The sequence below is a fragment of the Barbatula barbatula genome, assembly GCF_947034865.1.
Source record: "Barbatula barbatula genome assembly, chromosome: 3".
Classification (NCBI taxonomy): domain Eukaryota; kingdom Metazoa; phylum Chordata; class Actinopteri; order Cypriniformes; family Nemacheilidae; genus Barbatula; species Barbatula barbatula.
The window spans coordinates 3411117-3438949 of NC_136764.1; the positions used below are offsets into that span (position 1 = coordinate 3411117).

Here is a 27833-nt window from a genome sequence, read left to right on the forward strand (position 1 = left end):
GGTATTTGGGGTTAGGGTGGGATTAGGGGAGAGGGGAATAGGGTGTTGGTATTTGGGGTTAGGGTGGGATTAGGGGAGAGGGGAATAGGGTGTTGGTATTTTGGGTTAGGGTGGGATTAGGGGAGAGGGGAATAGGGTGTTGGTATTTGGGGTTAGGGTGGGATTAGGGGAGAGGGGAATAGGGTGTTGGTATTTGGGGTTAGGGTGGGATTAGGGGAGAGGGGAATAGGGTGTTGGTATTTGGGGTTAGGGTGGGATTAGGGGAGAGGGGAATAGGGTGTTGGTATTTGGGGTTAGGGTGGGATTAGGGGAGAGGGGAATAGGGTGTTGGTATTTGGGGTTAAAGTGGGATTAGGGGAGAGGGGAATAGGGTGTTGGTATTTGGGGTTAGAGTGGGATTAGGGGAGAGGGGAATAGGGTGTTGGTATTTGGGGTTAGGGTGGGATTAGGTGAGAGGGGAATAGGCTGTTGGTACTTGGGGTTAAAGTGGGATTAGGGGAGAGGGGAATAGGGTGTTGGTATTTGGGGTTAAAGTGGGATTAGGGGAGAGGGGAATAGGGTGTTGGTATTTGGGGTTAGGGTGGGATTAGGGGAGAGGGGAATAGGGTGTTGGTATTTGGGGTTAGGGTGGGATTGGGTGAGAGGGGAATAGGGTGTTGGTATTTTGGGTTAGGGTGGGATTAGGGGAGAGGGGAATAGGGTGTTGGTATTTGGGGTTAGGGTGGGATTAGGGGAGAGGGGAATAGGGTGTTGGTATTTGGGGTTAGGGTGGGATTAGGCGAGAGGGGAATAGGGTGTTGGTATTTGGGGTTAGGGTGGGATAAAGTGAGAGGGGAATAGGGTGTTGGTATTTGGGGTTAGGGTGGGATAAAGTGAGAGGGGAATAGGCTGTTGGTACTTGGGGTTAGGGTGGGATTAGGGGAGAGGGGAATAGGGTGTTGGTATTTGGGGTTAAAGTGGTATTAGGGGAGAGGGGAATAGGGTGTTGGTATTTGGGATTAGGGTGGGATTCGGGGAGAGGGAAATAGGGTGTTGGTATTTGGGGTTAGTGTGGGAATATGTGAGAGGCGAATAAGGTGTTGGTATTTGGGGTTAGGGTGGGATTAGGGGAGAGGGGAATAGGGTGTTGGTATTTGGGGTTAGGGTGGGATTAGGGGAGAGGGGAATAGGGTGTTGGTATTTGGGGTTAAAGTGGGATTAGGGGAGCGGGGAATAGGGTGTTGGTATTTGGGGTTAGGGTGGGATTAGGGGAGAGGGGAATAGGGTGTTGGTACTTGGGGTTAGGGTGGGATTAGGTGAGAGGGGAATAGGCTGTTGGTACTTGGGGTTAAAGTGGGATTAGGGGAGAGGGGAATAGGGTGTTGGTATTTGGGGTTAAAGTGGGATTAGGGGAGAGGGGAATAGGGTGTTGGTATTTGGGGTTAGGGTGGGATTAGGGGAGAGGGGAATGGGGTGTTGGTATTTGGGGTTAGGAATAGGGTGTTGGTATTTGGGGTTAGGGTGGGATTGGGTGAGAGGGGAATAGGGTGTTGGTATTTTGTGTTAGGTTGGGATTAGGGGAGAGGGGAATAGGGTGTTGGTATTTGGGGTTAGGGTGGGATTAGGGGAGAGGGGAATAGGGTGTTGGTATTTGGGGTTAGGGTGGGATTAGGGGAGAGGGGAATAGGGTGTTGGTATTTGGGGTTAAAGTGGTATTAGGGGAGAGGGGAATAGGGTGTTGGTATTTGGGGTTAGGGTGGGATTAGGGGAGAGGGGAATAGGGTGTTGGTATTTGGGGTTAGGGTGGGATTAGGTGAGAGGGGAATAGGGTGTTGGTATTTGGGGTTAGGGTGGGATAAAGTGAGAGGGGAATAGGCTGTTGGTACTTGGGGTTAGGGTGGGATCAGGGGAGAGGGGAATAGGGTGTTGGTACTTGGGGTTAGGGTGGGATTAGGGGAGAGGGGAATAGGGTGTTGGTATTTGGGGTTAAAGTGGTATTAGGGGAGAGGGGAATAGGGTGTTGGTATTTGGGGTTAGGGTGGGATTAGGGGAGAGGGGAATAGGGTGTTGGTATTTGGGGTTAGGGTGGGATTAGGTGAGAGGGGAATAGGGTGTTGGTATTTGGGGTTAGGGTGGGATAAAGTGAGAGGGGAATAGGCTGTTGGTACTTGGGGTTAGGGTGGGATCAGGGGAGAGGGGAATAGGGTGTTGGTATTTGGGGTTAAAGTGGTATTAGGGGAGAGGGGAATAGGGTGTTGGTATTTGGGATTAGGGTGGGATTAGGGGAGAGGGAAATAGGGTGTTGGTATTTGGGGTTAGGGTGGGAATAGGTGAGAGGCGAATAAGGTGTTGGTATTTGGGGTTAGGGTGGGATTAGGGGAGAGGGGAAAAGGGTGTTGGTATTTGGGGTTAGGGTGGGATTAGGGGAGAGGGGAATAGGGTGTTGGTATTTGGGGTTTATTGTTTATTGTTTATTGTAAAAAGGATCCCCATTAGCTGTCACCAAAGTGAACAACCTAGTCTTCCTGGGGTCCACAACAAAAAAAGAAATCACATAACAATGTTAATGTAAAACAGTATAACATTATAATTTATAGACATCATTACCACATCATCATAAATTAGTCTGAATAATTTATTAATATTACAAATATGTCCTTATTCACAATTTAAATAGTACATTCTTAGATGGTACCTAAAAGAGTCTTTGCCATTCATTTTACGTATATTCAATGGGCAGTTATTCCAATGACTGATGGCACGATAAATAACAGTTCTCTTTAAAGCATTGGATTTTGGCCGTGGTAACATCACCAGGCCATCATCCGCAGACCTAGTCACATGAGAATGTAACTGATCACACCTAACAATTTGGTTATATAAAAAAACTGGTTCGGAAGAATAGACAATATTTCTAAAAAACTTAGTTGTATTAAAAACAAGCCTTTTCTCCACCATTAACCATGAGAGCTGACAGTGCATACTTATAATGTTTGTTCTAATCGGACAATGTAATACTAACCTGGCAGCTCTATTTTGGGTTGTTTGTAATTTTCTTAGTTGACCTTTAGATATAGATGACCACACAGGGGCACAATAATCTAAATGACACAAAATTAAAGATTTAGCCACCTGCTCCACAATGTGTGTAGGGACATAACTAAGACATTTCCTCACCATAGAGATTCCACTACCCATCTTCTTCACTATGATATCAGTATGTTCTACCCATGACAGCTTACTATCCACTATTGTGCCGAGTAATTTTACTTTATCTACCTGTTCTATAGGTTCCCCAGACAAATTCAAACTCATCTTTGGTATTAATGACAATTTATGACTCGATCCCAAGATAATTGATTTGGTTTTTGAAACATTCAGCACCAACTTATTTCGTTTTATCCAATCAGAAACCATTTTTAACTCAGCTGATAAAACATAATCCAGTTCACTGACAGTTTTTGCAGCATAATACAATGTGGAATCATCAGCATACATTTGTACAGTTGCTTTACATAAAACAGATGGTAAATCATTAGTGAAGATGGCATATAAAAGAGGTCCCAGGCAGCTCCCTTGCGGGACCCCACAGTCCAAGACCTTAGAGTGAGACCAGCTGCCAGTGTAATAAACCCTTTGCGTCCTACATGTGAGATAACTCTTCATAAAATGAATGGCAGTTGGACTAAATCCATAGCATTCTAGTTTACTAATGAGTAGATTGTGATCTATGACATCAAATGCCGCACTAAAATCAAGTAATACAGCACCAGTCATTTTTAAATTATCCATTTCCTTGAGCCAGTCATCTGTCATTACTGTAAGGGCAGAACAAGTTGAATGGTTATGTCTATAAGCATGTTGGAAATCTGTGTTCAAACCATTACATTCAAAGTATTCCTTTACTTGTGAGTGAACTATTCTCTCCATCAGCTTACTAAGAACCGGGAGAATAGTAATAGGTCTACTGTTCTTCCCAGTAAGTGCTAGCCTGCCATCTTTAGGTATGGGAATAATTTTACCTTCTTTCCAGATAGTGGGAAAAACACCTTTCATTAAGCATGCATTTAATATTTGACATAATGGACCACAAACATAGTCAGCTGCCAGGCTAAGTACTTTACTGTCCATCAGGTCAGTACCTACTGAGCTGTGGTCGGGTAGAGACTTCAACAACTTTCTAACTTCCGGCTCCTCTACACTATTAAACTGGAAAGTGCAACTCTTATCTAACATCACATGATTTTTTATGAGCTTTAAGTAATTCGAATCAGTATTGTCCATATTCTGCCTTAGTGCATGGACCCTATCTATATAAAAATCATTAAAATAATTCGCTATATCAGATGGTTTGGTCAAAAACTTGCCTTCTGACTCCACAAAGGAAGCCCCTCCAGATGTTTGCCTCCCCATTATTTCATTAAGGGTTTTCCAGAGCTCTTTACCATCTTGCTTTACAGCATCTATTCTCTTCATGTAATATTCTTTTTTCATCGATCTATTCAGTTTAGTAACCTGATTTCTCAGTTGACAGTACATGAATCTGTCCTCCACCAATCCAGTCTTTACTAATATAGATTTGGCTTTGTCTCTTTCCTTCATGAGGCTCATTATACTGTCATTCAGCCATGGGGCTGTTCTCCCTTTTACAATACACTTTCTCATAGGGGCATGCCTATCAACAATCTTCATAAATCTTTCCATAAATATATTTAAGGCAGCCTCAGGCTCCTCAGCAGCATACACATCAGTCCAATCAATACCACCAACATCTGCCAAAAAACTCTCCGGAATAAATTTCTTAAACATCCTTTTATGAACTATATTGACTCTACATTTTGGAATTTTTGTTTTTCTGGTAATTGTTATGATGTTATGGTCACTAAAACCCACAGATCGAGAAACTGGTTTAATGCAGGATTCAGGAACATTTGTATAAATATGATCTATGCAAGTGGCAGAAATATGTCCAGCACTATTAGTAAAGACTCTGGTTGGTTGAGAGATCATCTGAGAAAGATTACAAGCAGCAATCAATGAAACTATCTTTTGTTTCATTGGACATTGTTTCGCAAACCAGTCAATGTTCATATCCCCAAGTAAGAAAATATCATTATTCACATCTGTAACTCTGTCAATTAACACACATAAATCATTCAGGTATTGCTCATCAGCCCCAGGAGGTCTATAGCAACAACCGATTAGCACCGGCTTTAGATGAGGAAGATGCACTTTAACCCATAACATTTCTAAACCATCTGAGATAAACTCAGAACATAGTGTTGCCGGAAAGTTATCTCTGATATATAATGCTATGCCACCCCCATATTTATTCCTGTCCCTTCTAAAAATATTATAGCCATCAATGGAAACCTCAGTGTCAAGAACAGTAGCATCTAGATGAGTCTCTGATACTGCCAAGATATTAATGGTGTTTTTTGTAATTAGGTTATTAAGTTCAAATATCTTATTTCTGATGCTGCAAACATTCAAATGGGCCATAACAAGACCCTTTGAAACAGAAAGGAGATGTTTATCATCAATAGGCCTACTATCCATAATTAAAATTATTATTTTTTTTCTTTAAAATCAGTTCAGTCTATATGAGCTCAAGTTAAGGAAACCAGAGAACTAGTCTCTCGCTCCAGCTCTTGGCTCCAACTCCTGGCTGTTGGTGCTTTTCCTATCCTTATGCTTTTGGGCAGGGGGATGGACAATAAGCTTGTCATGTCGGATGTAGGCTATGTCACCTCGTTCTCTGGCAGCTTTCATGGATGGAATGAGTGCCTTACGCTTTTGCCTGACGGCTTCAGTGTAGTCCTCATTCACATAGATGTTGGTGCCTTTAAGATCTTTAGTCTTTCCCAAAACAGCCATTTTATCTTTATATCTGAGGAATTTGACCATGATAGGCCTAGGTCTCTTTCCAGCATATCCGGATGGATTGCCAGTCCTATGTGCACGTTCAATCACCATCTGACTACTGTCCAGGTGAAGTTTCTCATTTATCACATACCTGACTTTGTCCTCAGTCTCCTTCCAGCTTTCATTCTGGGCCTCAGGAATACCATCCACAACAAGGTTATTCCTTCTTGTTTGACCCTCCAAGTAATCTGCTTTCTCAGTCATCTCTACCAATTGCGCCTGTATTATTTTGGTTTCAGCACAAACAATTGTCCTTTCTGACTCAGTTTTATCATTTTTCTTCATTAGATCATCAATGTCCTTCTGGGAGAATTGCAAGCTGCTTCTCAGCTCCTGTGTCTCCTTGATCAATTTGTCAATCCGAGTGTTCACATTGTTCACAATTAATTCCACAACAGTCTTAAAGTTACTTTCTTGCTGCTGTAGAAGTTGCATGAACAGATCCCTTTGTTGACTCATTAGATCCTTTATTTGTGAAAGCGACACCAACTCTTCTCCATTACTTTGATTGCTGCTTTGGTCCTTCTTGGGTGGCATGGTGTGCTGAGATTCTCTACTAGGAAATCCTCAGGCTTCAGCTGATCAAGTAGGCCAAGATAGTATCCAACAAAATCTCAAAGTATGAATACCATCCACTGTTTTTCATTAGGTATCTTAGAAATATAGTGTTTCTGAGTGGATATTTTAAAGAATTTTAAGTTTGTAAGATAAAATAAAACACTTAAAATTCAGGGTTCAGAGGAACTACAGAGAGATGTGACCGGTCAGATCGGATGGATCCAGAGCTGAGGGTGGGATTAGGGGAGAGGGGAATAGGGTGTTGGTATTTGGGGTTAGGGTGGGATTAGGGGAGAGGGGAAAAGGGTGTTGGTATTTGGGGTTAAGGTGGGATTAGGGGAGAGGGGAATAGGGTGTTGGTATTTGGGGTTAGGGTGGGATTAGGGGAGAGGGGAATAGGGTGTTGGTATTTGGGGTTAGAGTGGGAATAGGTGAGAGGCGAATAGGGTGTTGGTATTTGGGGTTAGGGTGGGATTAGGTGAGAGGGGAATAGGGGGTTGGTATTTGGTGAAGGGTTTGTAAGGCAGCAATGGCAGCAGCCAAAAAAAGAAAGACTTCCTCAATCTGGGAATATTTTGAGTTTACAGCTTCCAATGTATGTATGCATTTAAAAAAAAGATTATAATTTGAAAATATTTATATATATATATACTATATAAAATGTATGTATATAATAATTTATTATTTAATATTTTACTTATTTAATTGTTGTATGTAATTTCTTACTTTCATATTACCTTTTTCAGAAGGTGAGATGCCTGGTGTGTGACAAGGAGCTTGTGTATGGAAATACCAAATCATCCATGCTAAGGCATTTCAGAGCCTTACATGAGACTGCACAGCCCCAGAAAAATCCTACAAGCACACAAAGTAGGACTGTTGCGTTTGATGATTTTTATTCATAATTGTGAATGCATTATCATGATTTAAATTAATATATGTATATATAACTTCTTTCACTATAGCATCTCGCAAGCAAATGGTTGATGAGGCATTGGTCAACATGATCATAAAAGACTCGCAGCCATTTACAGTGGTTGAGGATGAGGGTTTCAAGGGCCTCCTCCATGCCCTTGATCCTTCCTATATAATCCCAACCAGACAGGTGCGTATGGCAGAGGTCGATTTTGATGTACAGTCTATATAATATATCTGTGTCTATAATCATCTAAATTTACTATACTCATAAAGGCTTTAAAGAAAATGGTGCTTCAAAAGATGTAGAAGCAAAGAGGAAGGCCAAGGCTAGCATGGAAAAAGCAACTGCTGTGTCTCTAACATTGGATATGTGGACTTCTATCAATACGGATGCATATCTTGCAATAACCTGACATTACATTGATGACAGTGATAAGCTGAATACAGTGTTGTTGGAGGTTGAGAAGTTCCCAAACAGGCACACATCGGAAAATATGGCCCTGGTGAAGAAGAATGCCATGATGGAGTGGGCAATCAAGGACAAAGTGAAGTGGCTTGTCACAGATGCAGCAGCAAACATGATTGCTTGTGCAAGAATTCTGCAAGTGAGGCATTCAGTTTGCATTGCTCATGCACTTAACACTATGGTTAAAAAGTCTTTTGATCAGGTATCAGCTCTGTGTGACATTCGGAACAAAGCAAAACAATTGGTCACCTATTTTCGAAGCAATGTTGACCCAGGTGCAGCAAGAGATGAACAGGCCAGTTCTTAAACTTGTGAATGAAGTGGAAACACGCTGGAACAGCACTTTTCACATGCTTCAATGGCTGCATGCGGAAAGGTAAACTGTGGGAGCATCCCTTGCCTCACTGAAAACTGATATGGCTCCACTTCATGCACAGGACTTGAAGCCATACAGCAGATTCTGTGTGTTCTCGCCCCATTCCACCTGGCCACAGTAGAGCTGTCCGATTAAAAACAAGTGTCTGGCTCCAAATTAATTCCTTTGCTAAAAATGATTCACCATTCATTACAGGTTGAACAAATTAGGTATTTATTTTTATTTATGTCGAAAACTCATTAGCAAATTTTGATGTCTTTTTTTTAATAATTTTTTCATTTGTGCACAGAGTAAATACTTGTTTATTCCAGGTTAACCATGGACATTACAAAGGAATTAACTGAAAACCTCATCAGGCGTCTGAGGGAACATATCTGGAATATGGAATCGCTCAGCGTAATGACCATGGCAACTCCGCTGGACCCAAGGTTAAAAAAATTGGGTTTCCTCAACCAAACTAAAATGACAGAGGCTGTCAAATGGCTACAAGCAGAATGTGGTAATTGTCATCAGGGCCGAGGATAAAAGACCATCCATATCATCAAGCACTAAGTCAACAGAAGCACCATCATCAACCCAACAGCCCACACCAAGCTATTTATTTATTATCATTTTATTATTTATTATTGTATTTTATAATTGTTGACCGTTGATGTGTCTTATATTCAGTCAATGTACATGTACAGTCACTCCGAATCAAATATTTTTCTCTTCACACTTCTTAGGTGCTACACACTTCACACTGCTAAAACTTGACTCACTGGGGCCCAGGTCAGGGAGCAGACTGAATGGCTTAACCAACGGTCTGCTTGCCGTCTCACGTTGCAGAACACACATAATACACAACATGCGTTAATACTTTCTCCCAAACATCATAAAATAGAGACTGTGTCTGTCCCCCGGATTAGTAAACATAAAATAAAGCGTAAACCTCTCAAAGGTAATTTAGTTAACGTTAAACTAACTAAACATGAACATAATACAGATAATCAACTGTTACGACTCGGATTGCTAAATATTAGATCTCTCTCTAATAAAGCACTTTTTGTTAACGATATGATAACAGATCATAAAATAGACATGCTCTGTCTGACAGAAACATGGCTAAAGCCAGATGATTATATTGCTTTAAATGAGTCTGTCCCCCAAGATTATTATTATAAACACGAGCCTCGCCTAAAAGGCAGAGGGGGAGGTGTTGCTGCACTTTACCGTAACTCTTTTAGCATTTCCCAGAAGTCTAATCCTAAATACAATTCTTTTGAAGTCATGGTACTTGATGCATCAATACCTAATACTAAGGACAAAACATCTTTAAAATTTATTCTGGCTATTGTATATAGGCCTCCAGGGCACCACACAGATTTTATTAAAGAATTTGGTGGGTTCTTATCAGAACTAGTACTGTCTGCAGACAGAGTCCTTGTTGTTGGTGACTTTAACATTCATGTAGATAATGATACAGATGCTTTAGGAATGGCTTTTAAAGACACTCTTAACTCCATGGGCGTTAGTCAACATGTGTCAGGACCTACTCACCTTCGTAATCATACTTTAGATTTAATTTTGTCTTACGGTATAAACGTGGTCGATGTTAAAATCCTTCAGCAGAGCGAAGACATCTCAGATCATTATCTGGTATCATGCTTGCTTCAATACCCAATGGTGGCAAATCAAACTCCAAGTTACAAATATTGTAGAACAATAACTTCGACTACAAAAGGTGCGTTTCTTGATAATTTGCCTGAATTGTCTCAAATCTCTAGCATGAGTAATAACGTTGAAGATCTTGACTTTTCTATTGAAAATATTAATGCCACCTTCTCGGAAACGCTAGACATAGTTGCTCCCTTGCGCTTAAAGAAGATTAAAAATGACATACCGACACCGTGGAAAAATGAACACACTCAGGCTCTAAAGAAAGCGGCACGAAAAATGGAGCGCAACTTTAAAAAGACTAAATTAGAGGTATTTCGTACTGCCTGGAAGGATAGTACAAAAAAATACAGGAAAGCCCTAAAAACGTCTCGATCCGCCTACATTTCATCATTAATAGAAGAAAACCAAAATAACCCTAGGTTTTTATTTGATACAGTGGCTAAATTAACCAAAAATAAATCGTCAGCGACTTCTGATGCTGTATACCAGCATAGCAGTGATGATTTTATGAACTATTTCACAAATAAAATCCAAGATATTCGAGAGAAAATTATAACTATGCAACCAGATGCGAAACCCGCTGAACATATGACTAACTACAGCACCCCTAAGGAGAAATTATGTTTATTTTCTACTATAGATCACGATGAACTATCGAAAATCATTAGATCATCTAAATCGACTACATGCATGCTAGACCCTATACCTACAAATCTTCTGAAAGAGATGCTCCCAGAAATTATAGATCCTCTACTTAGCATTATTAACTCATCTCTGACATTAGGACATGTGCCTAAAGCATATAAGGTGGCTGTTATAAGGCCCCTTGTCAAAAAACCCCATCTGGACCCTGGAGAACTAGTTAACTATAGACCTATTTCGAATCTACCTTTCTTATCTAAAGTTCTGGAAAAAGTAGTCTCAACTCAAATATGTTCCTTCCTCCAAAGGAATGAGATTAATGAAGATTTCCAGTCTGGATTTAGAGCACATCACAGTACAGAGACTGCTCTGATTAGAGTTACAAATGATCTGTTTATGGCATCCGACCAAGGTTGTATCTCCTTATTGGTGCTGCTAGATCTTAGTGCTGCATTCGACACCATTGACCACAGCATGCTCCTACATAGACTTGAAAATGATGTCGGTATTAAGGAAATAGCTTTGAAATGGCTTAGATCTTATTTATGCGACCGTTTCCAATATGTAAAAATAAACAATGAGGTATCACGCAAATCGCAAGTCCAGTACGGTGTACCACAGGGCTCAGTACTAGGGCCTATGCTCTTCGCATTATATATGTTACCCCTATGAGATATAATAAAGCGAGACGGAATAAGCTTTCACTGCTATGCTGATGATACGCAACTTTATATTTCCTCGAAGCCTCACGAAACACAGCAATTCCATCGAATAGTGGAATGCATTGTCGATATAAAAAAGTGGATGAGTAGCAATTTTTTATTACTGAACTCGGACAAAACTGAAGTGTTACTTATCGGATCGAAAACCGCCCTACGTAACAACCAAGAATACTGCTTAACTATTGATGGATGTTCCATAAAACCCTCATCTTCAGCTAAGAATCTTGGCTTTATATTCGATAGTACTCTGGCATTTGAGAACCAGGTCGCCAACACCTGTAAGATTGCGTTTTTCCATCTTTAAAATATATCTAAACTAGGTCATATGCTGTCATCATCAGATGCGGAGAAGCTTATACATGCCTTTATGACATCAAGACTAGATTACTGTAATGCACTATTAGGTGGTTGCCCTGCAGGCCTATTACAAAAACTCCAACTGGTCCAAAATGCGGCAGCTCGAGTTCTTACACGTACAAAAAAGTATGAGCATATTAGCCCGGTTCTGTCAACCTTGCACTGGTTACCTATAAAGCATTGCATAAATTTTAAAATCTTGCTTATTACCTATAAAGCCTTTCATGGTTTAGCTCCTCACTACTTGAGAGAACTTCTTACGTATTATAGTCCATCACGTGCACTACGCTCTCAGGCGTCAGGTCAGTTTAAGTCTGAGTCTTCAAAGAATCAAATGCCATCTGGCAGTCTGGGGTCCAGTTAATGGCAGCATTTCCTCTCCACATACTAGCAGAACCTACTAGGAGAGCATTCAGGGCGCTGCTATTTTAGAGAAACCTTTCACAAATCTTCTGTAGTACACCACAAACCCAAGGAATTATCGTACCTGCTTAATAGTGGAGGGGATGGGCCAGTTCTCAACAACAACTGTCTTTTCCCGATCTGTGGATATTCCGTCACCCGAGATAACATGACCAAGGTAGGTGACTATCCGGAACAGGCTGCATTTATGGGGCTGCACCCAGCTTCTCAAAAACCTGCTCCAGGTGATTAATGTGGGTGTCGAAATCTGGGGAGTATACAACAACATCTTAGTAGATCAGGAGTGAGTCGTGGACCTGCCCGCCGAGGCAACGCTGCATCAGGCGTTGAAATGATGCAGGTGCATTATAAAGACCAAAGGGCATCCTCTGGAACTCATACAAGCCCAGGGGTGTAGTAAATGCAGTCTTCTCTCGGTCCTTCGGGTCCAAATCTACATGCCAATATCCACTGGCCAGGTCAAGGGTAGAATACCAAGCAGCTTGCTTGAGGCTGGTGAGGGATTCTTCTATCCTTGGCAAGGGATAGGCATCCTTGTGGGTTAGGGCATTCAGCTTCCTGTAGTCCACGCAAAAGCGCCAGGATCCATCCTTTTTCTTCACAAGGACAAACGGTGCTGCCCAAGGGCTGGAGCTTTCCTTTAAGACATCATTATCCAGCATATTTTGCAGGAGTTCCCTCAATTGAGGATAAAGGCTTTGTAGAACTGGTCTGTAGCGCTCCCTGCTGGGCGGTATGGAGTGGAGGACTGTGCTGGAGTGGAGGACTGTGCTGGTCTGACCAAAGTCATCATCGCCTGCTGCAAAGATGTCTCTCCATTGCTGTAACAGCAAGTCCATCTTCTGTTGCTGATCTATTGTTAAGCCATCACCTTTCAGCAGGCTGACTGGGTGCTGGTCTTTGGCGCTGATGTGGTTAGTCTGGACATCCACTTCCACCACCCCTGGCTCTAAGGAACACAAGGACATTTCCCCTCGAATTTGCCTTGGATCAACCTGGAAGACATTAGCAAGGGAGTGGCGTTGAGGTATCAATATGGGGTAAGGATTGAGGTTACGTACCCTTATAGGGAGGCGTCATTTGTCCATCAGATTCATCCTGTGAAACCTTTTGACAGAAAGCAAAAGCACGCTCCCACTCCCCCTTTGCTTCACGTGACATAGTTGTATCAAAGACAGTCAGGCCAAGGTGGACTCCCTGAAACAGCTCTTTCCAGCAATGTGAAATCACATTCATCCCTCGGATACATCTTTCAGTACTCAGGCACTCATCCTTTACAATGATAACCCCTTTACCTGGCACTGTGACTCCTCTTACTGAGAAATCCAAGATGGCGTAGCCAGTATATGGGATCTGTAGTCCATTAGCTGCTTTTAGAGAAAGCCAGTGCAGATCTTGTGGGCTTTGCTTCTACTCTCCACTCAGCCATTTCTGAAGGAAAGTTTCACTAAACAACGTAACTTGTGAGCCTGTATCAAGCAAGCAGGGCAATTTAACTCCTGCAACAACAACTTCAACCTCTGGACACGTTACCACCAGGGATGGTTTGTTCATTTGGTTTCCCTGGTCCCCCTCCCCAACCACCTGGCTCTCAGTGGTTGGGGCTGTCAGTTTAACTGCCTCCTCCCCTGTTGACAGTACCTCTGGATGTGACCAGCTTTCCCACAGCCTCTGCAGATTGGTCTGCCCCGGTCATCCCACTCCGAAGTCTGGTGACGCCTGGTGGAAGCAGTATAGCGGTCTTCCCGAGCAACCCCTCTAGGGGATAAGGGCTGGTCTTTATGCACCATAGTCTGAGGAGAGAGTTGGCGTTTCATCTCATCCGTTAAAGTTTCTTTAAGAGCAGAAAGTTGGTCTGTAATTTATTTTCTGACTTCGGCTCTTACGGTCTCCCTCCACTCTTTTAGGTTAGGTGCAACCATGGATGGATTCAGCTCTGGCACAGAGATACGGCACTGAAAGGCTCCATCTTCAGCTCAGCTTCCAATGCTCTCACTTTGCTACACACCTCGGAAAAGGACAATGTAGGTTTTCTACGCACCTGCCTCTGAAGTTCCGGTTGCACCACACCAGGCCTCAAACCCAGGACAAGCTGGTCCCTAAACGTCATCTCATCCTGGGCAGAGCCCATTGGTTCCTGCTTCCATGTGGAGAATAATTCTCGGAGACGGAGAATGAAAGCAGAAACATTTACATTTACATTTATTCATTTGGCAGGCGCTTTTATCCAAAGCGACTTACAAGTAGTTTTTTTTTACAGTGGCACATTACTGCAGAGCAATCAGGGGTAAGGTGTCTTGCTCAAGGGCCCTTCAGTCATGACCTGCTAGCACTGAGATTTGAACCAGCAACCTTCTGAACACAAGCCCAACCCTCTAGGCCCGAAACAGAAACAGTTTCCACTTCCTGTTGGTGACATTTAAAGAATTGTACCCAGAGCTGGGCTACTGGTGTTACACGCCCATACAGCCTCTTTAACTCGCTCAACATGTCTATACTTGTTAATTGTCTGGTTGGATTCAGTAGCCTCATCTCTCTTTTTTCCTCACCCTCAAGTGCCCCATACATGAAGTAAATTTTCTGTTTCTCGTTTAACCCTTGTGCTCTCAGCATAGCCTGTACCTGCCCACTCCATTCAGAAAAACTAATTTTGCTTGAGTCACCATTAAACCTTGGGATCCATGGGACCCCCATGAACCAAGGCATCATCATTGCATTTATCACAGGCTGACTAAGTGGAACATTTTCCGGCCTGGCCCCTTGCGACACATTACACTCTGGGCGTTCAGGCTGTCCTTCATTTTCATCTGCCATTCTACACTGTGTGGTGTGGAAAGGGACAGTACACTGCTGACTACGCCACTTATGTAACAGATTAGAAGTCAGTTAAATATAAATCTAGATTTGGATTCCCGGCCACACCAACACAGCGAGAACGACACAAGGAATATTAAAAAATTGTATTATATTATTTCTATAAGTAAATTTTAAAATGACAATATTAAAATGACATCTCCTCAAAGAACTGGGGAAACAATAAAATCATGGATTGTCCAATGTTCTGTCCCAGTGTGAACAATACCTAAATCCAGTCCCATCTGGATTTAAGTCAGTGTTTCTCCTGTCAGCAGGACTTCAAATAGATCACGTGTTGTTGATGCGCTGCTACCCTGCACTTCACGTGGGTCCATCAACAATAATGCCATATCTGCTGCTCCACCGCAGACCACAGGACCTGGCACCTTCACAAGAATAAGCAACAACTAGAGCGGGTCTTTCAGCTCAATACTAAAAACAATCACACGCATCAGTGTGGAAGAAAAGGACCACTTCCCTTAAATCTGAGTTTTTGTGAACGTTGACACTGTGGAATCTGTGATTCGGCTCCACCAAAGCACAGGTGATCCAGTCAGCAACAACACTGAGGGAGATTAAGATTCCCAAGCCAGTCCACAGCAGCACTCAGCGCATCCGTCCGTCCAGAGCGTTTTTCTTCCCTGGTAAGAGATCTAGCCTCCTTTTTATTGGGAATGGTCTGATCAGCTGGCCAATGAAATCGCTGATATGATCAGGGTTTACAGGTGTGTAAATCAGTGTTTCCCGTTACAGTTTGTGAAAGAGGGAAACAGTACTATTAAATGTCCAGCAATATCACAGCAAACAATATAATAAATTAATCCACCATAAACCATCAAGAAAAACCCACAGCAAACAAATATAAAAATAAGAGAAAAATCACTATATCAATCAGTAACAATTCCCAAAATAAAGTAAAGTTAACCATCAATCACACTGCTCAACTTGTTTTATATCACATGACATGAACACCTGTGTCTCAATTGGTGGGGAGACGGTTAAAATCTAGCTTCGCCGACGAAGAGGTGGAGAGAGATCGGCTGGGAAGCTTAAACGTCTCCTGCAGAGACGACGTCCCGCAGCGTATGCAGAGATGACGAATCGCTTCAATATTGTTTTGAGTTGTTCTGTAAAAGCGCAGTGGCGCCAAGTTAAAAACCCAGCCTACGCCAACTCCTTTCTTCCCGAGTGAAACAAAACTTCATTACAGATTGTTACACAGTAGTTGCTTCGCATCCATTTCTCAACTTTACACACACACACACACACACACACACACACTCACACACTGACAGACACACTCACCTGGAAAACAGACTCCATGTGCTTCCCTTTGATTGAGACATTTGTTGTGTTTCTGTAATGTAACAATAAATGAAATATGTGTTTCATACAGTGAACACTTGGATTAATGTGTGTATCTGTCAGTAAAGTGTTCAGTGAATATCTGCAGTAACATCAACAGCACAGACTCAGATCAGAGAATAAAGACTGATGAAGTGATTTACTCGTCTAAATCATCAGACTGTTCTCACCTCACATCTGGATCATCACAGTCTCCTGAACTGAAGTGAAGTGGTTTATGCATTGAATCATCACTCTTCATGGACACACAGCTGGGTTTAGGAGATTCTCCACCAGTCAAACTAAAACAACATATATGTAATGAGTTTATGCAATGTATCAGTAATGTGATACATTTTTATAGTATATTAGAATAAATATAGGATATTCAGGCTCAGAAAATAAATTTAAAAGTAATTTCTGCTAAGATAAACTATTATAAATGAACATATTTGTAAGGACAACTATATTGCTTACATGAAATAATATGTTTTATGCATAAATTTAGCTAAATCTCGCGCATCCTTGTTTGAAGCAACACAACTTAATCAGTCTGTAGTCCAACCTTTTAAAATCCCTCTGCAAGTGATAAAGTAAGATTAAAATGTAATTCCTCCTCAGTGCTATAGTGAGATATGAACTCTGCTTATCTAAAGAGAATTTAATAATACAAACAATAAAGAAAACCAAAGAAAACCCTCCCCACACAAATTAATATTAATTTGTAATGAATTAGTTTGCAGGAAGTGAATCTTCACAAAGTTGTTTTAAGTATAAACTCTGACAGCTATCAGACAAACCAAACACATGTAACACGTTTCTCAATTACAGTTAAAAAGGACAAATTTGTATATTAAAATATTTTACTCATCTCACCTTTTAAACTCTCTGAAGAGACTCATTGTTCCTGCAATAAAAACACTGTGTTAGACACTTCTTTAAACCAGTAATCCTCAGCTAAGCTGCACATTTCATCTTTTAAACAGTGAAGTGTCTCATATTGTTGTTGAACTGCCCTATTGTGCTTTACATGTCTAACATGGACTGAAGGGGCGGAGCCAGACGTGGGAGACATTGGGGGCTTAACCCAATACTATGGGCTTGGTCCCCAATGAGAGGTTTTCGCCATTTATATTACTATTTTCTAAGTGTTCTTTATATTTTGAAACCGTTACATAGCAAATGTAGCCACTGTAATAATGACCGATTTGAAAAGCATGTTAACTTTCAGAAGATTCAGCATATTCATTTGCACTAAACGTCTAAAAATATATTTAACTAAACGTCTTCCTCTGTTAAGTTACTGGAGTAATACAGAGTTTAAATAGCGGACTGGATTGTGACTTCATTTTAGAAACCTAAAGAGATTCGTGGTCATCCGCCCCTGGACTTGTTCTGTTGCCAGAAAATAGTGCAGGAATGAATCTTTCCACTTTCACTTAGACATTATATCGAGTATTTTCACAAGAGAATCGGCAAACAAGTCACATATTACTGTTTATAAACACGCTTCCTAATTACAAGAATAACATTTACATTTACCCACTCGCTGATGCAGATCTATGTTCCTGCCAGATCACTGCGGTCTGCAAAGGAACAACGACTAGGAAAAAAGTCACTCTCCCGCACCTTCTCTGGATCTGTTCCACATCGGTGGAATGTTCTACATGCTGCTACAAGATCAGCAGAGTCTGTTGCCATCTTTAAAAAACGCCTGGAAACGCATATCTTCCGTCAACAAGTGATTGATTTATCCTAATTCTTTTCCCCTGATACCTGCTCAAACATAATGTTAAACACACACACACACACACACATTTGTGCATTTCGCAGTGCTGTGTGTGGTGTTTCCTTTCGCTGCGGGCAATTTGCTTCTGAACTACAGTGGTAGTTTACTGCTATTATAATAATACTTTTGTAAGACATGTTTGTTTAAGAAAACAAAGATGGTGTGAAATCTGGTGCCGGTCGCAAAGTCAGTCATCTTTATTTTTTTTTTTATTTTTTTTATTGGTTTATTAATCTGTATTTTCATACTTGATATTTATAATTTGGTGTTTGTTTATATTATGTTATATAATTATGTATTTTTGGATTGAGGTGACTGAGTGTGTGTAAATGTAATCTTTTATAATATTTTTTTTAAAACAAGTCAGTCATCTGTCTTGTTTCTGGCCCTGATGGCCATAAATGGATTAACAACCGATTATTTTTTACTCCACTTATTTTTTATTTGTCTTGATGACGTATGTTTAGCTGTTTGTATAGTAATGAGCGACTTTAAATGGTTGAAATATGAATCATTTTATAAACAAGCGCGTATGTAAAGTAAATCTATGACGCAATCGAAACACAGCAATAGCATCGTGAGGCGTTGGCGACTGTCAGTACACGATCCGTTCCACCTGCACGATCCGTTCACGCATGCGCACCACGACGTTGTAGAAACCGCTCATGCGCAAATGATGATTTAGTTGTGCGATGATTTACGACACTGCACGATCTGTTCCACGCTTGCGCAGCTTTGTTTTACTTTGTTTATATATGTTACTGTTAAATTAAATACAATATATAGACCCATACTAATAAATTACTACATTTAAAGTTAACTAGTATTATCAGAATTAAATAAAAAAACGACACAAACCCTCTTTGACAATACTACTGACCTCAGATAGAAACACAGTAAGGTAAATAGACATGATACAGCAATGAATCGCAAAATGGAGTTTGGAGGAAACTGAAGATTTGCAGTCGATAAAATTACTTTATTCCACATGTAACCAAAATCATCCATCTTCATGTAACAACTCTATTATTTTGGATTGACAACCACATAAACACATCGTAATGGTAACGTAAGCAACATTTAAAAACATAAAAACAGACTCGCCTTGAACGGTCAAACTATGTAACGTTAGCCTACAAAACAAAAATATGCCGCAAGTTGTGCCGCCTGCCGTCAAATGTTTCTTCGCCTGCGTCACGGTACAAATAGTGTAGGAAAACCATGACGTTTTCTAATACGTAATTACGCGCATGCGTGAACGGATCGTGCAGGTGGAACGGATCGTGTACTGACAGCGACCTCTACTGGAGACTTTACTCAACGACACGTCACTGGAGTCGAGCCGGTTCTGACAGGACTTGTTTCGCTTCAGTTTCGGTCTGTTACTCTGTGAACTGCAGCTAAACCCTTCAGACAAATATACCAACTTAAACATTCTTACGGGTTAACACGCGACATTCACCTTACACGACGATTATATAAGAAATCATTTCTGAGGTAAATATCAGGTGTAGTTTGCTATCAGGGGACAATCGTTTGCAAATTGACAAAACAGTTGAAAGCCCAAGTGAAGGTTTTGTTTATTTATCAGCTTTATATTTTGTTTCCTGCATATTCCTTTCATTATTGTGAAGATGAAACCGCAGGAAAAGATGTATTTCACAGATCCAGTGAAACTCCTGCAGACTCGACTGGATCATATCGCAGAAACTGTTCCAGTGGGCGGGGTTAGTGAAAATATTTATACTTCGTTCTGTGGTGACGTGAATAGGGTCGCCACCCGTCCCGTGAAATACGGAATCGTCCCGTATTTACAGACAAAATGACGCGTCCCGTATTGATTTGATACGGATTTGTCCCGTATTTTAAATTGGTCCACATTATAAAGCATCCTATGCGAATCACCCCACCCGCATTGTGTGAAGACACGTCCTATTCTGCCCCTGCTTGGGTAATACCCGCTGCCATTGTTGGTTTGATAGTTATTCACGGCCAATCAGATTCAGAGGAGGGCGGTTCCTTTGACAACAGAGAATCTACTTGAAACGATGGCAGATGCAGAGACCCCCCCCCCTCGTGTCCGGCTCTGAAAGTTTAACAGCTGAAACGAAAATACAGACGAGAGTGGGAGGAGTCAAGTACTTGGCTGGAAAGTGTCAGCGGCGATGAATATGAAGCCAATTGCACAATATGTCGGCGAGTGTTCTCTGTGGCTCACGGTGGCCTGTCAGATGCGCGACAGCATCCCTCAGGAGAGCAACACTCACCGACATCAGAGCACCGGCTCACATTTCTTCATCCCTCCATCATCTCCTGAGGCAGATAGTGTCATGTTTTTATCACCTAAAGGTTTTGATTGAGTACGTTAGATTTCATATGCTGCCTATTAAGAAATAATGTTAATAATGTACATTAATCATGTTATGGTGTGATTTGTTTATTAAGGTTAAGTTGTACAGTCAGACACATAAGCATTACTTTAATAAGAGATACGATAAATATATTTAATACATATTTAATCAAAATATAGTACCTATGTGAATAAAATAAACAACTAGGCTATTTGTTATGCTTAACCAATTTAAATAATTGCATCATTTAATACTAAAGAAGCAATAGACTATATAAAAACGGAATAAATAAATACATAAATATATTTACTTAACAATAATAAAAATGTTACTTAAATAAGAAATGTTTGTAGATATTATTACTAAGTAATGTATCTGTTCATTTAATAAAAAAATTAAATATGGTTCACATCTCACAAGTTCCTCCAAAAGCTTATTTTTTGTGGTCTCAGTCACATTTTGTTGGCCTATGTTTATTATTGTCATGCTGTGTATTCAATATGACCACTTAAGTTGTGGTAGTGAGACACTGAGTGCATCTGTTCACACACTGATTTCAATAACAGATTTCTTATTATAATGTCCATTGGTATCAATCTTAATATTTTTATGAAAACGTGTTTTAACTTATGATATAGCACCACTGGCACTGGAGGAGCTAGAGACACGCAGGAGGAAAGATACAGAGAGAAGGGGAAGAGAAAGACTTCATCGCTCTCCATTTCTGACACATTAGCGCCGCTGTGTGGATGCAAACGGCATTGCGAATTCTTTGAGATTCTTCATCCACAGTATTTTTTTCCTATTTTGAGTACTTCAGCCTTTGCCTCCAGGGAATAATTGTTCTTCCCGTCTATATTTCTTTTATAATTCATTTTTGGACATTAGCAGTGTTTATTTTCCTATTTGAATAAACCTTCTTCATACTTTCTGAATTGGTAACAGTTTTGTTTTTGAGCAAATCTGTGTTACTGTGTTGTTTTGTGGAAAATACATCCTCATCTGTTGCAAGCGCTAACGTGGATGCTATTCATTTTCTGTGAAGTGTTTTTCTTGTGGTTTGAAAAAGAAAAGAGACTTTCTGTGTTTGATCAGGTGGTCATCTGTGATTAAATGACCTGACACATCTGGACACTGCAACACCAGCTCAGGTCTACGGTGAGGTCAAACTGAACTCTGGGTTGTGAATCTCATTCTGGTATGTTGACTGACATGAAAACATATCTGATGTGGAAACATTTATAAAGTACTTTTGAGTGTACCGAGTACCTTCTGAACAGTCTTTCAGAACTGTTGTTGTTTTCCTGTTTCTGTTTGGTTTGAGCATAATTGAAGAAAAGAGACCGAACAGAAGAGTGAATCTGAACAAAGCTTTATTTCTTTTTGTTTGTACATTTTGTTGTGGTGAAACCGTACTCACGACTCTCTCATCTCATGACTATTGTGTGTTTTTGTTTATTCTTTACTGAACATTAAGGTAAATAATTCTAAGTCTACTGTCTCCTTGGAGAAGGGACATCCCTCTTGTCCTCTAGGCTGGTAGACGGGAAAAGGAAATTAATTGAATCAAACTCTAGGTCATCACTAAAAGAAAAAACATAAACAATCAAGACAGAGAAAAACATACTTAGACAATAGCTATAGGAAACTATAGGGTGGGGACCTCGATCCTGTCATTTTCAGATGTGAAAAAGTCTATATTTATATTTCAACAATCATTTGATAACTGTTTATGTTTGGATATAAGCTGGTAAACATTTTATATATTGAAACCAATTATCACTTTAATAATTAAACTAAATTAATAATCATAATAAAAAAATATATATATATATTGTATATCCCTCCCTCAAGTGTGGACACTTTAAATACTGCTTAAACAGAAACCTTGTTATTCCCACAGTGAGCAGAAGATGGTGATGTTAAAGTCCTGCTGTCTCTGTGCTGCTCCAGCTGCAGTTGTGGCCGCATGTATGAGCTGCGACAGAGAAGAGTTGTGCAGCTTTCCTGCAGCTCAGTGGGAAGAGTTTGGTGGTAACAACATCAAGGTCTTGGCTCGATCCAGAGGATTGCACTTAGAGACAAATGTATAGGATCATGCAAATGTAAGTCGCTTTGGTTAAAAGCGTTTGCCAAATGCATAAATGTAAATGTTTATCCTGGAGTCCCCAGCATACCGGCACACAATGGCTCCCCTGCAGAGATGGTAAAGATGGGGCTGCTGGTCAAAAAGGTCAGAAAGGAGACACAGGTTTGTTTGTCTAGTTTATATTTTATTTGTGTGTATTACTGTCTATTGTGACATATACCTGTACATACATATCAGTCATATGAGAATGATGTTGATGAGACCATTAAATCAAACTCAAATAATGTCCAAAACACACTACAAAAGCTTCTAATATATCCTAAAGTTACCAGAGGAGTTTTAATGGATACCAGTAGAACTTCTGTGGTTTCAGCAGGGTCGTCATACTTTTGTGGTTATTTTGATGAAAGTAACTCAAGAGAAAGTGTTACGCATTACAACTCAAAGACAGTAATATTGTAATATAACTAATGACTTTTCAATGACAGTAACTAGTCATCTATAGTGTATCACATTGTGGAGGTAACTTGCCCAACACTGATCATAAGTGACCCTATCAATCCCCTTTAAAATGTTTTAAGTTGCGACCTTCATCTAGATATCATATGACACTATATGCCGGACAAATAGATTAAAAAACAGCTTATAACAGCTGCTATTAGATTTTTAAAAGGTCTTATGTGTTTAAAGAGGTCATTGTGTCTTTGTTTTATCTATTGTAACTGTGCAAAAGGCTGCCGGTGCTTTCCCTGGAACGAATCGTCACTGATGACGCAACTTCCGTATAGTGTCGCAGGTGCCCGGTGCAGTTGAGGACTAACTTGGATCTTGACTTTTACTTAAAGCACTTCAGATTTTTAATTTCGGACAAAATTTTATATCTACATTTGAAATGCTTTATAAAAATATTGATAGTTCTGTGATACTATATCCAAATACCACAAACAGATTCCCTGTACTGAGATCAGTTCGCCAGGGATGCCCTATTTCACCGTTTTTGTTCCTACTGGTGGTTGAATTACTGTCACTACATATTAAACATAGTTCTATTATTAAAGGATTGTCTATTTTTGATAAGGAAATTCGATTAACTCAATTAGCGGATGATACAGCTCTCTTTTTGAGTGACAAACATCAGCTATAACCCTAATTGACCAATTTTCACCTGCCTCAGGTTTAACACTTAACAAATCTAAATGTGAAATCTTATGTCTGTATCAGACTGAAGAGAATAAAATGTTTGATATGCCTGTTAAGACATGTGTAAGATATTTAGGTATTCATATCTGCAAGGATCATAAAGAACGTCAACAACTTAACTTTTCGACTAAATTGAAGAAAACTAAAACAATATTGAATTTATGGCTTCAAAGAGATGGCTTCTCTATTTTAGGAAGGATTCTTTTGACTAAAGCTGAAGGGATTTCAAGATTCGTCTATCCTGCCCTATCTCTTAATGTCAATGATTCAACATGTAAAGATATAAATACCATATTTACGAATTTTGTGTGGAAAAACAGACACCATCATGTTAAAAAAGCAGTGCTCTCTGGTTCAAAGGAGGAAGGTGGATTTTAACTTTTGGACTTTTTGGACTTGAATTACACCTTTAAGGTGAAATGGTTGAAGGAATGTTTGAGAGCACCAGAATCCTTATGGTACTTTATTCCCAACAACATTTTTAAGAGCGTAGGAGGCTTAACATTTTTATTGAAATGTAGCTACAATATTACAAGATTGCCTGTTAAAACTATCCCAATTTTATCAACAAGCTCTTTTGGCCTGGAAGCTATGTCATTCCCACAACTTCTCTCCACACAAGTCCATTTTATGGAATAATGATGAATGTATCACTAAAGGGAACAAGTCACTTTATTTGCAGAAATGGATTGATAGAGATATTATATTTTTAAAAGACCTTTTTGATTGTAATAACCAATTATTTAGCTATGAATCATTTCTTAGAGAGAAGGCATTCCCAATAACATTCAAAGAATATAACTCTGTTTTCAAATTTATACCTAATGGCATATTAGAATTAATGAAAAGTTATATAAAACAAAATGGAGTTCCAGACTTTAGTTTTACTCTTTATATAAACGGTGTGGATATAATGAGCAGCAATTGCATTAATAAGCATATCAGAAAATGTTTTTTAAATGTAAAGAAAATAACACCCCATGGGAAATTTTTCTGGAATGCTCAATTTACTGAGATTAATTGGCATGGGGCGTGGCTTGTTCCTTTTAGATTTGCATTACGAACAAAATTAGAGAATTACATTTGAAAATATTGCACAATATATATCCCACAAATGTATTTATCTCAAAATTCACACCTATTGATAATTGTGTTTGTAAGACAGAAAGAGAATCTGTAATTCATCTTTTTTATGGTCGCTCATACTGTATAACATTCTGGAAAAGTGTTGAAAATTATATGGCATCTAAAATAACACAATTGCACTTGAAGGGAAACAGATTATCACTTACTTTGATTGTAAAGATAGAAATGTATGTAATATTGTAATGTATTTATTTTATTAGGTAAATTCCATATTCATAAAGCAAAATTTTCCAAATCCAAACCAAATTTTTAATTATTCCAAATTGAAATTGATTTATATATTGAGTCTCTTTAATTAGTTAAAAATAAGAAAGCTTTACTAATAACTAGTATATATTCAAATCTCTTTAATTAATAAACTCCGCTATACTTAATATTACTGATGTTTGTAAGTCTGTTTTATCTTTTTTTTATTTTTTTATTGGTTTATCAATTTGTAATTTCATACAATTTATAATTTATTGTTTGTATATATTTTGTTAGTTAATTTTGTATTTTTGGATTGTGATGACTGAATGTGTGTAAATTTAAGTTTATACAATAAAAAATAAAAAATAAAAAAATACTTGGATCTTGACCCAGAAAACACAAAATGTTTTTACAACTTTGCATTTCGGTTTAAATTAGGTGATGTTGCAGTAAAACTTTTTTTTAAACTTTAAACGTTTAAGTGCTATATGTTGTTTAAAATAGTGTAAAACATAAATATCATGTGTGTTTACAACGAAGACAAAACCAGACCAAACGGTAACTTTTGTGATACGTTTTATTTCGGTGTTAAAATGATTTTATATCGATTAAAGAATCAATATTCTGTTAACACATCAATGAACGTTAAAGATATAAATAAACTTACAGGTTTATATTTCTCCAAGCAAAGTTTGATCGCGTTGTGAACCGAAACTAGTTTACTGCTGTGAGATGAATGAGATCTAAACCTCAACACTGCGCAAACTTCAATGCTGGACAATGACCACAAGGTGGCGCACATACACAATGACAATCGGAACCAAACGCTGCGAGGAAAGAGGAGCGAGATCTTGAAATGCATTTCCAAAACCACATTGAATTTCGCTAAACCCAACGGTATAGCAAATGCAATCCCAAATATTTACACCCCTTAATGTTAATGTATAAAGGGGAAAACATTTAAATGATCATTTTAATCTTAAACGTTTATAATAAACAGAATCGTGTCAAACTGTGAGCAAGTAACACATCTTATACACACCCGTCGCTATGGGCGGGCCATAGGGGGCCGGGCCCGCCCCCAAAAATGCTTGTGCCCCCCACTTGAGGCACAGATCTCTTAAAAAATACAGTAATTTTATATTATCATAGTTGCTAATTTTGTTTTGCATTAATGTTGCATTCTTTATCATTAAAACATTAATATATAAAGAAACAATGGTGTGATTTTGTTTGATTGATGGGAATCTACACTGCAACAGCCTATCACGGCCTTACTAAAAAGAACGTTAGGCTACGTACTTGACGTTGCCTACGTCAGTGTAGCCGCTCAACAGTTACCGCAAATTTTTAAAAACTGGATGAGTTTTCGCTTACTCGCTTCAGATCATAGACCGTATATAAGAAGATGGATATCCGTAAGTGGTTGAAAAGCCCACCAACAGTCTCCTCTGCCACAATTGAAACGACACCGACGCCTGATGTTGGAGAAGGAGACCCTGGACGACAGACTGAGCCTGATGCTAGCTCCGTGGAGCCCGACCAGGGGCCTGGCAGGTCAAGTGCAACCGCGACTGGGGCAGCATTTGGGCCACAACAACTGTTTAGGAATGTGTGAAAACTCATTTTCCACGCTCAAAAGCGTCTTCTCAGAGCATCGGCGCAGTATGCTGCACAAACGCAAGGCCCAGCTGATTCAGCTTGCTTTTGAAAAGGACCTCACTCACAAGTTTAAGTCCGAGTGGAAGGACACTTTGATGAGGAGGTTCTGCTCGGAGAAACGCCGCCTCCCGCTGTACTGACAGGAGGGACTGGAGAGAGGACAGCGCTGCCTCCACTCAAAGTACCGGTAGGTTCAAAGTCTCTGTGTGTGTGTGTGTGTGTGTGTGTGTGTGTGTGTGTGTGTGTCATGGCAATGCATATCTCTCTGTTGACTGCTTTAAAATGCAATGTTTGAGAGATGCTACTGGTGTTACATCTAATATGTTGTATAGTCAAGTGTTTTATGGATATTCATAAAATTGCTTCTATGTAATGTGGTGTTGGCTATAGGCTATCGCTGTTGGTTCTGTTTAAGGTGATGATTACGTGCTGCGCGAATAGAGTATACGATTATTATAAGTATACGTACTGTAGGCTAATAATAAGTGTGCCCTCCCATGCATTTCATATGCCCCCCTTAAGACTGAGGTCTGGCGACGGGTCTGATCTTATATCTTTTTTCTTACAGCTCTGTGTCACAGTTTGGTCCGCTTTTGCACCCTGAGTTTATGGGTTTATGGGTTTCTGTAAGTATTGACCATGTATATATAATACAACTTTTATTCAAATTTGTTTTGTTTTACTACTGACTTTTTAGTAACACTTACAATAAGGTTCTATTTGTTAACATATGATGTTAATGCATTTTAACATGCCAATGGGAAAGGAAAATAATCTTGAATTAAGGTTCAACTTTTTCTTAGTCACTCAATTCAAATGTTCTTACCCCATTGGCAGATTTTTTTGCTTGTTTTAAGCACAAATATACTGAAATGTCTTTTCTTTTACTAAAAACAGGACTTATTTTCTAAGGTCATTTTGCTCATCGAGAAAATGCATCTTGATTCAAGAATTTGTAGACAATTTTACTGGAAAACAAGAAAAAAGACTAAACATTTTACATTTTACAAGCAAATCGTTAACAGTGTATTTTTATTATAAATATTCCTTTATTATGCAAGGTTCTGTCAATACATTAAACATTATTAGTTAAATCATTAGACACAAGTCAATAGTCAATACGAGAGAGATGAGTCCTCATGTATATTCTTCCCTGTCTGGATTCTGACATCGCCACACATC

General features: G+C 39.6%; 2 protein-coding genes across 2 annotated transcripts in view; both read right to left on the reverse strand.

The window, feature by feature from the left end:
* LOC306892482 (uncharacterized protein) overlaps positions 1 to 16232 on the reverse strand; it is a 38683-nt gene extending 22451 nt beyond the window's left edge. Inside the window, exon 1 of the mRNA XM_079453610.1 lies at positions 16187 to 16232. Coding sequence (XP_079309736.1) covers positions 16187 to 16204 — 18 coding nt within the window. The 5' untranslated portion in view covers positions 16205 to 16232. The remainder of the gene's footprint in view (positions 1 to 16186) is intronic.
* LOC306891685 (NACHT, LRR and PYD domains-containing protein 3-like) overlaps positions 1 to 27833 on the reverse strand; it is a 153803-nt gene that overhangs the window by 100166 nt on the left and 25804 nt on the right. The window lies entirely within an intron of this gene.